This window comes from Corvus cornix, chromosome 13 (genome assembly GCF_000738735.6).
Source record: "Corvus cornix cornix isolate S_Up_H32 chromosome 13, ASM73873v5, whole genome shotgun sequence".
Classification (NCBI taxonomy): Eukaryota; Metazoa; Chordata; class Aves; order Passeriformes; family Corvidae; genus Corvus; species Corvus cornix.
The window spans coordinates 13,066,819-13,082,028 of record NC_046343.1 but is presented as its reverse complement, the minus strand read 5'-3'; the positions used below and the strand labels follow the sequence as shown (position 1 = coordinate 13,082,028).

Below are 15,210 nucleotides of genomic sequence, written 5' to 3'. Positions count from 1 at the left end.
CTTTTAAACTCTGTTTCTCCAGCAGATGCAGACTCAGCGTTTGTTACATTTTCAGGATACCACATATCAAGTTTTCCTAAAACAAAAGATTTGGAATCCACAGCTTTACTGAGATAGACCAAAAAAAATCAAGCTAAGCCCAGGCTGGAATGACCTCACCACCTGAAGCCATGTAAACCAACATGGCAACACTGCAGGAAGCCTTGGGAGGGTGGTAAAATTAAATTTTTCCCAAGCAGAACATTTTTATTAATTTGATAACCACCAGCATTTTGACATCAAGATCCCAGCGCAGATAATGGGAAATGGCAGCTTTCTGCTAAAAGGTTTTTTTTTTTACAACACCATGCAAAGGGCTTAGAAGCATTTGCTCCATTTCTGTTGGAGAATTTCACCTACAAGCAGCCCTATATGTTATGTGTTTTAAAAAATATTTCCATATGCTAAAGGAATGCAACCGGTTGCCAAGGAAAGTGGCTGTTACAGCAGCAGGCTGGGGCTGCTCTTCAAGGAAAAACTGCTGCAGAAACGAGGTATCCACAGAGGTGCACTAAAGCAACACTAACTGCAGTGACCTTGAGATGACCTAGACCTCCTCATATTACAAAAATGAAAAGGGAGTTAGAAAATCTGAGGCCAATTAGGCGCTTTTTTTTTTCCTGGAGACATGATGAAATTTCCTGAAACAAAAACTTTAGCAAATTCTATAAAATACTTCTAGCTTTGGTGGAAAAATAAATTATTGCCTTTTTATCTCCTCATTCCTGAGGCACAGAACTGGCCCACTTCTGTTTGTGCAGATGGATTGGAGGGAAAACACCCAGAGAAGGGCCAAGTGGTGAGATTCTTGGCACGAGCAATTAAGTGTGAAGTTATTCTCAGGGCTGCCTATTTGTTATTGCAGCAGGAATCATTAAGATTATATGGAAAGATATTGTCTGGGAAAAAGTGTGAAGTCAGGATTATGTGTCCCGAGGTGTGGCTGGGGGCAGAGCATCGCCCGTGCCCGGCGGGGCTCTCGGAGCAGCAGCCGGGGTGGCCGCGCTCGGGTGGCTCCCGGGGCTCGGCCGTGGGGCAGAGCCACCCCCGGGGAAGGGAGTCCCCTCCTCGCTCCGGGGCTCCATCCCGCTGGGTCCTGGCAGCAAAGAGCTCCTGAGGGGCTGCGGAGCCTCGGGGAGCAGCCGGTCCCGGGGGGGTTGTGCTCAGCAGCTTCCCCTCATCCCAGCCGGCTGTGGGGATGGCTCAGCATCCCGGACTGGCTCTCTCGGGAAGGGCAGGACCTGCCCGGGCTGTCCCCGTCGCTGTCCCCTGCCCTCGCCAGCCGGGAGGTGCTGAGCAAGAGCCACGTTAACCTCTGCAAGAAACTGGTGCAGTCAGGACAGGGGAGGCTCCTCTGTGAAGGACAGAGGGGACCTTCCCTGCCACCAGCACCAGCGTCAGCCTCACCCTGCGGCCGTGCTGCTCCTCCCATCCCTGCATCCCATCCCCTGCCCATCGCTGTGCTCCGCAGCCAGGATCGGAGGGAGAGGGGGCAGAGAGGGGCGGGGTGCCCTGCCAAGGAGCAGGGGCATGAGGGCTGGGGAGTACGAAGGGTCAGACAGAGCAGGCACTTGCCCATCTGTGCCTCCCTCTCTCTAAAGCCGAGGCTCCACATGCGGAACCCGGAGCGATTTTCTCTCCTCCCCAAGGGAAGGGAAAGGTTTGGGGCAACACACCCTGGCCGCTTCCCTACGCCTCTCTTCTCTTCCTCGCTCGGAGCAACCCCGCTCTAGAGGGAAGGTTTGTGGCCCGACCAAATGCTGCTGGTTCGGACCTTTCCTTGCGCAGCTCGAGTCCCGCGGGACAGGGTTGGGAGCAGCCGGGAGCGCGTCCCGGGGTCCAGGGGAGCCCCCGGGCACGGGGAAGGAGCCGGCGGGATGTCCCTGCAGGATGTCCCTGCCCGCTGCCAAACCAGCCCCGGCCCCACCGAGGTGTCTGCAGAGTACTCCCAGCGCCTTTTCCCACTCAATCCAGCCCGAGGGGCTGCAGGGTGGGGAGCGCAGGGGAATTATCCGGCCAGGGGCTGCTCCGGGCTCAGCCGCGAGCAGACGGTGGGAAAGACGAGACGGGAGAGAGGGTGGTCCCTGCAAACCCTTCCAGAGGCAGCCGTAACCAATTACGGTTCCCAATTACGGTTCCCAATTACGGCTCCCAATTACCGCTCCCCCAGCGCCGATGGTGCTCAGGGAAGGCAGCGGGGCCGTTCCCAAAGGGTGCCCATCTCTAGTGCCCGGCTGGATACACCCAGCTCCTGTGCAGAGATGTACAAAGCACAAGGAAAATTCTGCAGGATCTCTCTTTGGTTCAGTTGTGATTTTGATCTGTTAAATTACTATTTACAATATTTTAAAAAAAAAAATCTCAATCCTAAAACAAAACGAAAAATCTTCTAAGGATAAAAATGAACCATTTCAGTCAGTGCTCCCAGATTTCAGTGGGCACGTGCCACGTGTTTAGTGATGATGGAAACACCCGGGGAGACCGAGCGAGTTCAGACAGCTGAGAGCAGAGAGGCCTCGACTCCCTTCAGTCCCTCACCCCGCTGCAGTGCCCGGAGATGTTCCATGAGGGTGTTACCTACAGGCTTGGGTAATCACCGCTGATCTTTGTCATCTCCTGCTCTGAATTCAGTTCCAGAGCAGAACAAAAGGCCTTTCTGCAGAGGGCACAGAGCTCTGCTGTGGAGCCCCCGACGCCCAGAGCGAGGTTTTGTCCTGGCATGTGGATGATCAACAACTGACTCGAGTCCTGTGTCAGCACCACAGAGCATTGCACAGATGTTTTTAAAGTATCCAGGGAGAAGCGGGAGCTTGGAGAAGCCAAAGCTGGCTCCATCCCCCTCCCTGCCGAGCCCAGAAGCCGGGGGCTGTGGGGCAGGGCCGCCCCAAATCCTGTCACTGTCACAGAGCACGGGCTGTGCTCAGCACGGTGGCACAGGGACAGCCTGTCCAGACACCACGGAGAGCCTGGGCGCCAGAGCAGCATCCCACGGGAGCGTTTCCCACTGCAGGGATGGCAGCTGTGTCTGGCAGCACATCCAGGGAGAGGCTGCGCTCCTGGAGACTGGGCCTGGCCTGGGATTTTTAGCAAAAGCTCTGCTGGGATGGGGAGCAGAAAAGGGTCTTTTCTAAACTTATTTTTTATATTATTCCAATGCTTTTTTCCCCTTCATCCCCCCCCATGTGGGCAGCAGGGGAGGGGGGATTCTGCCCCTGTGCCCCCTCAGGTGAGAGCCCACCTGCAGAGCTGCCCCAGCCCTGGGGCCCAGCACAGGAAGGGCCTGGAGCTGCTGCAGCCAGGCCAGAGGAGGCTCCAGGATGATCCGAGGGATGGAGCAGCTCTGCTGGGAGGAAAGGCTGCAAGAGCTGGCATCGTCGAGCCTGGAGAGGAGAAGCTTTGGGGTGACCTCACTGGGGCCTTGCAGGGCCTGAAGGAGCTGCGGGAAACATGGAGAGAGACTGTGGGAAAGGGAATGGAGGGACAGGACACAGGGAATGGCTTCCCAGTGCCAGAGGGCAGGGCTGGATGGGAGGTTGGGCAGGAATTGTTCCCTGGGAGGGTGGGCAGGCCCTGGCACAGGGTGCCCAGAGCAGCTGGGGCTGCCCCTGGATCCCTGGCAGTGTCCCAGGCCAGGTTGGATGGAGTTTCCCTCTGGAATTTTGCTGCTCTAACCCCATCCACAGGCAGCCCCGGGAGTTTGGGAAAGGCTTGGTAGGAGATGCTGGGCCTAAATGAGACCCTGGTGCCTGTGGGGGCCCCTGAAACCCAGCCCTGCCCTCCTTGCCCACCCTCCCAGGGCACTGCCCAGCACCACGGGCACTCCATGCTCAGGACAGCATGTGGCTCCCATCCTCTGGTGGGAGGGGAGAGTCCAAAGGGGCCCCAAATCACTCCAGGATAGGTGGGAGCACCCAGGGGAGCGGGGCCTCCACAACTTCCCTGGGAAGTCCTCTGGTGGGAGGTAACAGGCAGCTGCTAAAGGCTGCAAGGGGAAACCCACAGAACAACTGAACCCAAAGGCCACCCAGGTGAGGTGGAATGGAAAGCCTGACCTCAAGGTTTACACTGCAGCTCCATCCCAGAGCTTTTGTGGCTTATTTGGATAATGATACCCAGCAAGGCCTTCAGAACCTCTGTGAGGAGCTCTGCCAGGCTGCACTTCCACAGAGCACTGCTGGCACCAAACAGAGGGCACTGGACTCACTCTGCCCGAGGGCAGCCTCAGCCTGAGCAGCAGCAACGCTGCTCCCAACACTCCTACCCAGGATCAGGAGTGGGGCAAGGAGAGCAAGAGGTCATCTGCACTGGAGACATTCTGAGGCCTGGCTTTGCCAGTGCTGAGCCAGAACTGCTCATTTGCTTAGCACAGAGTTTATGACACCTCCAAAACCATCTCAGGTCAGTGCCTCCCAGACACCCACCAAACCCAAAAACTGAACAAGTCACTGCACAGCAGCTGAAGAAAGCCCAAGGCAAAGCTTTTCCTGAGTCAGAGCAAGCTCTGGAAGACTGCATTGCTCAAGACATGGAGATTCCTTCAACAAGCCAGGAGATGGGTAATACTGTAAAAATTCTATCTGCGCCCTTGGCAAAGGAAGAGAAGATCCTTGTGATGTTCCTGCAGAGGCAGTGGGGTTCAGACCTCTGTGATGGGTGAGTGAGCTCAGCTCCAGCTCTCACTGCTCCTCCCAGAGTCTGCCCCAAGAAAGGGAAGGGTGGAACAGCAGCTGCCACCACCCGTGTCAGAGCAGGGGCTGGGCTGGAAGGGCAGAGACCCCTCCCATCAGCCCAGGCTGCTCCAGCCCATCCTTAACCCACCCCGACACCGAGCTCTGCTGAGGTGACATCACTCATCCGTTCATGTGACAAATTAAGTTCAAACTTTTTTTTATTAAGCACATTCCACAGTACAAAGCTTTAGATCATGAACGATATCTGTACAATTTAACAGTTTCAAGAAGCTGTTCATACACCAACTTTCCAAACAGATAATTGGCAAACATAATTACAAGTTAGAATTAGACTATCCCAGTGCTTTGAAACATTAATATCGCAGTAATGTACAGTTGCTCAATTATGGTTAGCAAAACAAAGTCCAGAGTGCAGCCAGGATCACTACCATGAATCCCAGGAGTCGAGTTCCTTGGGTGCCAATCACAAAAGTCCACTGCTATGTTACACAAAGCACAAAGAAGTTTAGACTGCATGTTCAAATATCATTATCTCCCAAGGAAAAACAGGAATTTAAATCTTACACATGCATTTTTAAAAAAAGGACTCCGCTCTTCAGAAACAAAGAACCTTTTTCTTCAGGGCTGCGACAGATGTCTCTTTTTTAAACAGTTTTAATATTAAAGCTATTAGATGAGAAGGGTAAAGTAAGACACTTGCACGAACTACTGTCAAGCTTACCAAAAAGTGACCTCATGGACGCTCAGGAGCGAGTTTACTCTTCTGGACTTCACCACATTCGCTCATCTCGATGAATAAATAGCTGGAGTAACACAGGGATGGGAGCTGGGCTCCCCGGGAAGGGCGGGAGGGGAGCCCTGCAGTGCCCCTGGGGAGGGGCTGGGCTGGTGACACCTGGAGCTCCCCCGCTGTCCCTCGGCACCGCGCAGGGAAAGGCAACAACCCAAGAGAGCCAACACTGCTGCCAGCACAGAACAGCACAGGACGGACACAGAGCCGGGGAAGCGCGGCACGGCCCGCGCCAGCCGCGCCCGCCCAGGGCGGCGGGGACAGAAAAGCCACGGGGCCGGTGCCGATGGGAAACTCACTTTGCATTGCTCCACGCCTCCTCCTGACCTCAGGACAGAGCAGGGGGGTTGTGTGACCACACAAAGGGAAGGGGACACTGTGAGAACTGAAGAAGCAGCTATGGAGGCTCCCTAACAAAAGCCTGGAGGAGCCAGGACACGGCAGCCGATCCTCCCGGGAACCCAGCACGGGCACAGGAAGCAGAGCGGTGACTGGAAGGAGCTCCTCTCCACCGTCAGGAAGTGTCACAAACCAAACATAAATAAATGGAACTTTGGCCCATGGTTCTTCTCCACTGAGCAGCCACACTAATGCTACCGAGGACATCAGCGGGGGCTGCGAGGCCCCACTGGTGTTAGAGACACACAGCTGCAAATCCCGCGGCACAAAAATATAAGATACAGAACATAAATTAAACAGTTTTTAATTTTTAAAAAGTTTAGAAATTACATTTTAAAATATGTAGTTCCCATTAAAAAAAAAACCAAAAACGAAACGAAAAAAACAAAAACAAACCCAACTAATGAATACTGAAAACCTCCTTTTGCGAGACAATGTCTAGGTAATCATGTCACCACCAGTGCCAGGGGTCAGGATGTCCTGCTGCCAAGTGCCACCACGCTGAGTGTTAGTGTGAAGTGTCAGGACATCCCGAGCCTGGCACCAGAGGCTCTGCTGTATGTACAAGGTATCTACATGCTTACACAGTATCCGAGATGAGGGAAGCACACAGGGAAGGAGGGGGGACTACAGCAAACATCAGGAAGCGCAGGATGGCGAGTACAGAGCACAGGGCAAAGGAAAAGACAGTGCTATACAACTAGCTCAGATAACCTAGCCTGAATTGCAGGGAATCTTTAATTTAAAAGAAATTATTGGTGCAGAAACAAGTAAACTGTAATCCAAAAATATTACTGAGCAATTCAGAAATATTTCTAAGAGTCCAACGTACACCTATGGAACAGAACGGGCTCTGAACCTGCCATGGGGAACGCCTAAAGGACAGTGGTGACTGGAAAGCAAAGCTCTGTACATTCTGGGCATGTGTTTGGCACCCAAATTTCATTGGAGAATGTTTTTTTTTTTCTTTAAAGTCAGACAAAAGTGCAAAGCAATATAAATTAGGCCAAGTCCTTTCTTGACTTCCGATTTATATCTGAAAAACAAGCCATCAGAGTTCAGTTTCTACGGACAATTTACATGTGAAGCTTTGGATTTCTCACAGCAGGGGAGGATAGGCTTCTGAAATTCATCTACTCCAAGTCAGTGAATTTGTAGCAAATTCAAAGACGACCACTGAGAGCAGGAAAGATTAAGAAATTTAGATATAGAATTGTGCTGCTTTGCATCTACACAGCATCTAGAACCAATTCTGACTTTAGCTGTCAATCATCTTCAGGCATGTAGTAGCCAAAAATCCAGTAGTTCAAGACTGTGGAACCCTGAAAAAGACAAAAGACAAGTGAACTGAGGGGAGGCACAGAGCAAACAGCACCCAGAGGTGCTCAGGCCCACAGCAGCCTTTGCATCCAGGCTGAGAGGGAAGGGCAGAGCACGTGCAGGAGGTGACACTCGTGCAGCACAGGGAGGGCTGCTGGCCAGAACTCCCCACTGCAGCCCCTCCTGCAGGGGAGCTGCCCCCAGGGGCTCTGGGGTGTGCTCCGAGCTCCACAGCAGCAAGAGCCAGGCTCTCCTGGGCCTTGGCAGTGACCCACAGAGTTCCCTTCCACAGAGGCAGAGGCACAGCCCTGGTGGGCACAGCCAGGGACCCTCCAGCTCAGCCCCCCAAACCCCAGTGCTGTTCACTGAAACAGCGACCATGGGGACTGTCCTTTATTCCTCACACTGCAGAGCAAGAGTTCTGCACAGGAGGCAAGTTCAGCTGCTTTAATACATGAGCAGCTTTTAGGAAAACACACAAAAACCTCAAATACTTTGATACTCCCATGACCTTTTCCAGCCCGATAGCTCCATTATCAGCTTGGAGGCAGTGTAAGGTCTGACTGTAATTAAATCTGAGCTTTGGTTTTACCTGCCACTTCCCAAAACCATCTTTATGGACTAGGGAGAACTTCCCTCTTCTGATATGAAATTCCCATGAAAGGTTAAAACATCCTTAGGCAATTCCCCTCAGCTTCCCTTCCCTCAGCCCAAGGGCTAATGCTTAATACCAGAATATTAGACTATCATATGGGAACAATTTTTATCATGTTACAATAAACAACAGGAATTCAACAGAAAGCAATAAAACTCTCACAGCCAACTGCCAGGACTGTCAAAAATGATCCACTTTGAAGAGCCTCACATTGCAAAGCCTGTAAAAACGTGTGCAGGGCTGCTTCAAAATTCACAAGACTGTGATGTTTGAAAGCTTATAAAACTGTTTCATTAAATGTCATGATGAAATATTAGCTGTTTGACCAAAATTTTATATAGATTTAGGGTTTTTGGATTCTGAAGTCAGACAAACCTGTCAAAAAGTGACATCACAGCATCTCTGCAGTAGAGGAAATAGCTGTTCAGGGAATGTCATTACCAACACCAACAGCTCCCAGGATGAGGGGCTGCGTGGTCCCAGCTGTGCCTCCCGGGCCAGGCAGACTGAGCTGTGCAGAAGTGCCAAGTGTGCAGGATGTGAGCAGCAGAACCCCCTGCCAAAGGCTTCTCACACTGTCCTGGCAAATCCCAAAGACAGAGCCGGGAGGGCCACGTGAGGCACCAGCAAGGTGCCGAGTTCTTGACCTGAGGGAGCGGCTGGAGCTGGGCCAGGGCAGGCTCAGGCTGGAGAGCAGGGAAAGGTTCTTCCCCAGAGGGTGCCGGGCACTGCCCAGGCTCCCCAGGGAATGGGCACGGCCCCGAGGCTGCCAGAGCTGCCAGGGGTGCACAGGGTGGGGTTGCTGGGGTGTCTGTGCAGGCCCAGGAGCTGGAGGGATGATCCTTGTGGGTCCCTTCCAGCTCAGGACAGTGTATGATTCTGTGTCTCTTTTGCCCTTAAAACACACTGTGTGGCTTTTATATGAATCAAAACTAATAAAAGAAGCCTGCCCAATCTGTAATTTAAAAACAGAATTTGTCCATCTCAAATTATCATTTTAGTCAACAGAACCAAGCACTGATGCAGGACTGGAAGGTAGATGGAGACTGTTGACAAAATGCAGCCTGTTCTACCTGCCTGAAAAGGCAAGAAAAATAAAAAATAGAATTACTCACAGAAAGGAGGAAAACAAGTTTTCCACTGAGAGGGAAAATCATTCAGGTTCAACAAGCCTTGGAGGCCCCACAGCAGCAGCTCACTTAGGTCTGGATCCAGTGGCACAAAGCCAATGCCAGGAGCAGGACACAGTCCCTGGGGATGTGTCAGTGACAGCATCCAGCTTTCCACACGGATGCATTTACATCCTCTGGGATCAAACACACAAGGCAGGCAGTGCTGGAGGCCCTGGCTCCTTGGGGAGTTTAGGAATTATGTCCTATGGAGTTGTTTTTAGCCACTCCCACCCTGTACCAGCATCCTCAGCAGTTCAGCCTTCCCAGCTGTCCCTGTCCCGCCCCAGGAAGGATGAGCCAGTCCCTGAGTTTCACTAAGCCACCCCTGCAGCAGTGCTCTTAAAACCTGCTGTGAGGGGAAGGTTTAAGTGGGATTCTGCACATGGCTCATGTTCACAGCATCAGTTCTTCCTTATTCCAGGGCCTGATTACAGGAATGCTGAGAGGCAGCTCAGCCCGGCAATGGCCAACTGCTGGCTCAGAGCCTCCCTGAAAAGCTGTATGCCAACAGATTCAAGTGTCAGATCCAGAGAGGGCACTGCCCTGGCGTTTTTAAAAGGAGTTCAGTAGCAGGGAAGGCAGCCAACACTTCCTGAGGTGAAAGAAAACTCTTCTTTAAGCAGGAGCACCTCAAAGTGTGTCTGCACAGGGGAAGGGATTTCCTAGCCAGATGCAGAGATCCTGCAGGAGTGCAAAAACCTGAGGAGCATATTGCCACAGCAGGGACAAATGTATCCAGAGAGATAATGAGAATCCCTTCTTACAGGAAGGCTTTCCACACCATGTTTAAGCAAAGTATTCATTATCTACTTCAAATAAAATAAATCCTTCCTGTTGGGGCCATGTCACTCCCAGCTCCTCTTGTTGTGGTGTCTCCAGTTCCTTGGAAGCACTGGCAGAGCCTGCTGTGCTTTGGAAGGGCAGTGCCTGTGTTTCTGAGTCCCAGCACTCACAGGTGTATTTTGAAGTGCAATTGTTGGCAGCAATAGAGAGGAAAAGAATCCACACTCCCACAACAAAGGGCTCTGAGCAGTGACTGGGACAGGGAACCCAACTACAGCGAGTTCCTGGGCTCTGCTTCATTCAGCTCTGAGCTTCCCCTGCCACTTGTGCTTCTCAGGGAGCTGCTGCTGCCCAAGGCTCAGATCCCTGCAGAGGCCCTGCACTGCTTCTTCCACAGCTCCCCACAGCCAGCACGTACACGGAGAGCTCCAAACAGCTCCAATTTCATGGCACAGCTGGAATGCCTGTGCCATACACCAAGCCTCCTCGATTCCCAGGAATGCTGTGAATACATGACAGCTCTCTTAACATGCCTGAACACCCAGTTATAACCAGGAGGGATTACAGAAGGGGGTAAGCCAACAGGACATGCTGGAGCATGACCACACAAAGACTAGATAGGGAAAGGAGTGGCATAAAAAGGTTTTATTTTCTTAAGGAGAACCTCAGCTTGTTTAACTAAGCCAAGCTGCAGGCAGAGGGAACATTTCAGACATTTCCCAGATCCAACAAACGAGGGAGCCTTACCTTCTGAGGGCAGTAAAGTGCAGACTGTTATCTGGAGATGTAGGTGTATGTTCTAGATGGAGAGCGGGTCTCGTTCTGGGCACTCGGTGGCACATTTAAGAAATCCCAAATCAGAATTGTATCATCATGGGAACTACTAATGATCTGAAATTCATCAAACTGGAGCCTAAAGACACGTCCTGAATGTTCCTGTGGGCAAGAGGCAAGCAGTCAGCAAGGCAAGAGGGAAACACTGCAGAGCACTGGTATCACACAGCTATCTGGACACACAAAGTGTGTTCAAACTCTGCTGTGCTGACTAAAAAACCTTCATAATTACACACACATTTAAGGAAAGCTGCTTTTGTATGAGAATTCTTCACAGAAAACACATGGCTCTCAAATCCAGTGCTGTACCCTGAGCCTCCCGTGGTGGGGCCAGCCCAGCCACAGGCTGAGATTGTTCCAGACAGAAGCTGCCCATCCACCAAGGAGCAGCAATTTCTGCCCCTGGCTGGCACTGATGCTCTGCCAGGGCTCCTTCTCCTGCAGAATTCTCTGCTGGATTCTGCTTTTGTGCAGCCCCAAAAGAGCACATCACAGCTCCACCCTGCTGAGAGGATCCTCAGGGCTCACACACCAGCCAGGAGTTCAAACGCTGCCGTAAGAAGGGGAGTACATGCTCCAGCAGCTCTTCCAACAGATCTCAAAGTGGCACCAAGAAGCCCAGAAAAGGCTCTCCCCTTAGTCCTGCTTACCCATTCTCATTAAATTTAAAGTGAGGACTCTGCCTGTATTGGAGAACTAACCCAAGCTGGCAGAGCGATCCCAAACTCCAACCTGAGCTACAGGATACCCACAGAATACAGAAACAACTTTTTCACTGAAACTAAACAGAAGAATAGTTAAATCTTATCTCTATATCAAGACAAGTGAAGAGAAAGAAAAAGGAGAAGCATTTCCAGCCACATAAGCACTTCCCCAGGTGTTGGAAAGACCAAGCACATGCATCACCTACAGTCAAGGACTCTGAGTTGCTACAGGCTTGTCAAACTGACTCCTGAAGTAAAATTCCACACACATTTGGGTGAAAAGAACAAGGAATTCTTTCCCCCATCTATTTTTAATTAAGTCTGCTGTCACAAGCCAAACCCCTTATTACAAAGAAAAATATAACTTAAGCAACTTAAGCCTTAAATGACAGTCCTCTGAAGGGCTGAGAGCTCCTGTGGCAATCTGCTGGACTCAGCCTCCCCTCCTCCCCCTTCCCAGCTCTTCCTTCCAAAGTGAAGGTTACCAGAAAACTTTGGGAAAGGCTCACAATATTCTTGCCCCCTTTTTAATAAGAGGAAATTTAAAACCAGCCCTACAGAGATGCTAGGGAAACACACCAATACCCAGAGTGATTTGATAAAGTATCATGATGATTTCTTTTTCTTTTAAGAGTACTTGAGAATCTCAAACCAGAAAAATTTGATCTTTCATTTAAGGTCAGATGCAAATCATTCAGGATATGACAATACAGTTTTCTTCATTCTTAAGCACTATGGACTTCATAAACCATCCTGGCATTCCCACCTATCCCACAATAATGCACTAAACACCCCAGACAACCCCCAATTAATTAACTTTTACTTACCACTAACGTACGCAAGCATAATGTACTTGCTGGAGCACGAGGGTCAAGAGCAGCTTGCAAGTCCCAAACTTTAATTTTGCTGAAAGTAAGATAAGAAAATCATTATGAAAGCATAGAAAAAAACATCCAAAGCCCTGGAAAGCTTGCCAGGTTTTCCCTATAGCTAGTTCCCCAGGATCAAGCATATTGTGAGAAATACTAATGCTCAAGCTTGTAAAAGCCAGGTAGTTTTGTGTTTCTTTGCAGCAGCCATTCCAGTGATGGCTCTGTGATGGCTGCGACAGACAACCTGAAAAAGCACACACAAACCCCTCTGGAATGTGGGAATGAAGCTGGGCCCACCAACCCCAGGCAGACACTGACCCCAAATAAAAGGCTACAGACAAACGCAGTTCCACAATTGTTTTCACTAACTCTCCAGGCAGAGGAAGAAATGGAGAATCTGGATGTGGATGTAACTGCCATGAATTCACAATGCACTGCAGACACTGAGCAAGCCAGAGGTGCTCATGAAGGGGGTCCTGCCCTCAGCCCCACAGAAATGGTCTGAAGACTCCTGAGAGCCCCGCAAGAGAAAAGCAGAACTTTTCAGAACTGCTTTCAAACCTACCCATCGTAGGCTCCACTAACAATCCTCTTGTTGTCGAACCTGATGCACCGAACCAGCTCTTCGTGGCCTTCTAATACTCTTAAACAGGCACCACATTCAATGTCCCAGAGCCTGGGGAGAACACAGGAGAAAGGCTGATTCCCACACCCAGGGTTAAACATCTCCTGCCTGGCTTGCTGTGGGAGGTATGTAATTTGCTTAAAAAGGTGTGTCATTCAGAGCAGCTGCAGTACATGTACCAAAATTAACGCAAACATTCAAAAGCACATGCAAGTAAAGCTCAGCATTATTCTGGGAAATTCTAACAAGTTTTTTCTATTCTCTGTAAACCACTGATTAGAAGTTCAGAAAATAAGAAAGCCAGAGATCAATGTCTTCCCCATCTCTCCCAGCAGAAGACACGGTGATATAGCAGCAGATAAGAGGCTTTGTTCACTTTGAAACCTGAGTGTCCCACTCTTTCACGGGGTAGTGAAATGTTTACTCCCACACTGAGGTGAGCCCCATTCCTAAACCATCTGCTCCAACGGCAAGCCACGCCAAGGAAGTTTTGCCAGCATCCAAGTGCAGGGAAATCGTGTTCTCAGGTGAGAAGGCCCCCGTCACACAGGGCCAGCAGCTCGTGGCACCCACCTGATGGTGTTGTCCGAGGAGCCACTGACCACGAGCCGGTCCCGGTACTGCAGGCAGGCGATGCCGCGCTTGTGCCCGTTCAGGGTCCGCACAAACTCGCACGTGCTGGTGCTCCACACCTGGGGACACGGGACAAACCCCTGAGAGCTGCACCAAACAAGGCTTCTGCAGTGCAGGAGAAGCCACTATGAATTCACAGACAGAAAGGCGTGAGGCTGAGCTCTGCTGGACAGAGCAGTGAAAACCCACAGAGCATCTTTAGAAGCAAAGAGCAGGGCCTGGGCCCCAGTGGGGACCCAGCAGTGACAGAGCCACAGGCACTGCTGTGGCACCGAGAAGAGCTGGGGGCTGTATATAAAATATTTTCAGGTGGCAGAGACTGCTCCAAACGATTTCAAAAATTTGATTACACTTGGTAAGTTAAGAATCGTTTTTAAGAATGGAGTTATCGAATGCAAAACTCTCACGTTTTTTACCAAAGAAATTACTAGGAAGCTTTTAGTAAGAGAAGGTCCGAACGTGGCCTTTAAGCTTGGTCTTAACATTAAAGGATTCAATCAACTTTGCCCATTTTTAATGAACTGTAATTGAAGTCGTAATGCAGAATATCAAGTGGCTCATTTTCCAACACAGAGTGCAGCAGGATCTCTGGCAGAGATTTGGACATGGAACTGCCAAGAACCTCTTGGCCCAGGCTAAGGCAGCTCTGGTTCACAGAGGGCAGGGTGGAAATGCCTTTGTTATATTAGTGCACTCTGGGTAACTCAAATCTTCTGGTATGTAACAGCCTTCAAATCCAGCCTCTGAATCCTTCAGACATGGCACAGCCTGGCTGAGCTGCTGGGAAGGCGTGGTGAGGAAAGGCACTGCTGAGGAATTTCACGTCTGGACAGAACTGCCAAGTGAAATTAAAAATACCACTGCAAAAAGGCACAGGATGTGCCACATTTAACAGAGCAACTGATCTCCAGACTAAGAGTTCAAACAGCAAATGGGCTTTGCTTTTCTGCAGCTGTACAACAGAAGCCATGAAAATATTCCAGTGCAGCTGTGTGCCCAAAGTCACCAGCAGCCAGCGAGAGGACGCTGCTCACTGAGAGACACCAGAACTGCTCCTGAACCCCTCAGCTGCTCCAAGTCTTTCCTTGGGAGCCACACGGCCCTGGAGCAGAGCTGTGCCACTTGCCTTGATGGTCCTGTCCCCCGAGGCTGACACGATGTACTTGTCATCGAAGTCCACCACGTTGACCGCAGCCCGGTGTCCCACCAGGACGCGGCGCAGGGTGATGTCCGTGGGGGAGGCCATGTCCCACACGGCGATGGACCTGTCCTTGGAGCACGTCACCATCAGCCCATTGCTGAACCTCAAATGGAGCACAGCCTCGTTGTGGTGGATCAGCGTGTTCAGAACTTCACCTGTATTTACATCCCAGACTCTGCGGGAGAGAACAGCGTTATCCCGAGGGAAGCTGATGGCTCTGCAGGGTATGAACATGCACAAGCCTGCTCTGGTCTCTAAGGGAGAGCTCTGGCTGGCTAAGCCCTGGCAGGGCTTGGGGAAGGCAGGAAGATGGTGCTGGAAGTGTCCTCAGTGCCAGCAGAACTGCAGTCAGGCAGTGCTCCTGGGTACTGAACACCCTCTCAGTAACAGTCACAACTACAAGATGTCAGAGGGAAACCCTAACTAAATAAATTATTGTATAGTTGGCCATCAGCCACTCCAAAACTTCAGGATATGCCTTGAATCCCTTAG

The 15,210-nt window shown here is 51.0% G+C and overlaps 1 protein-coding gene across 4 annotated transcripts in view; it reads right to left on the bottom strand.

Moving 5' to 3' along the window:
* Positions 1 to 4,909: 4,909 nt before the first annotated feature.
* The window catches only part of FBXW11 (F-box and WD repeat domain containing 11), a 66,908-nt gene continuing 56,607 nt past the window's right edge, over positions 4,910 to 15,210 (bottom strand). For all 4 annotated transcript variants that reach the window (XM_039559515.1, XM_039559513.1, XM_039559514.1 and 1 more), the window contains 6 exons: positions 14,644 to 14,893; positions 13,458 to 13,576; positions 12,825 to 12,935; positions 12,215 to 12,293; positions 10,597 to 10,785; positions 4,910 to 7,241 (listed from right to left, as the gene is read on the bottom strand). In XM_039559515.1, coding sequence (XP_039415449.1) covers positions 10,624 to 10,785; positions 12,215 to 12,293; positions 12,825 to 12,935; positions 13,458 to 13,576; positions 14,644 to 14,893 — 721 coding nt within the window. In that variant the 3' untranslated portion in view covers positions 4,910 to 7,241; positions 10,597 to 10,623. The remainder of the gene's footprint in view (positions 7,242 to 10,596; positions 10,786 to 12,214; positions 12,294 to 12,824; positions 12,936 to 13,457; positions 13,577 to 14,643; positions 14,894 to 15,210) is intronic.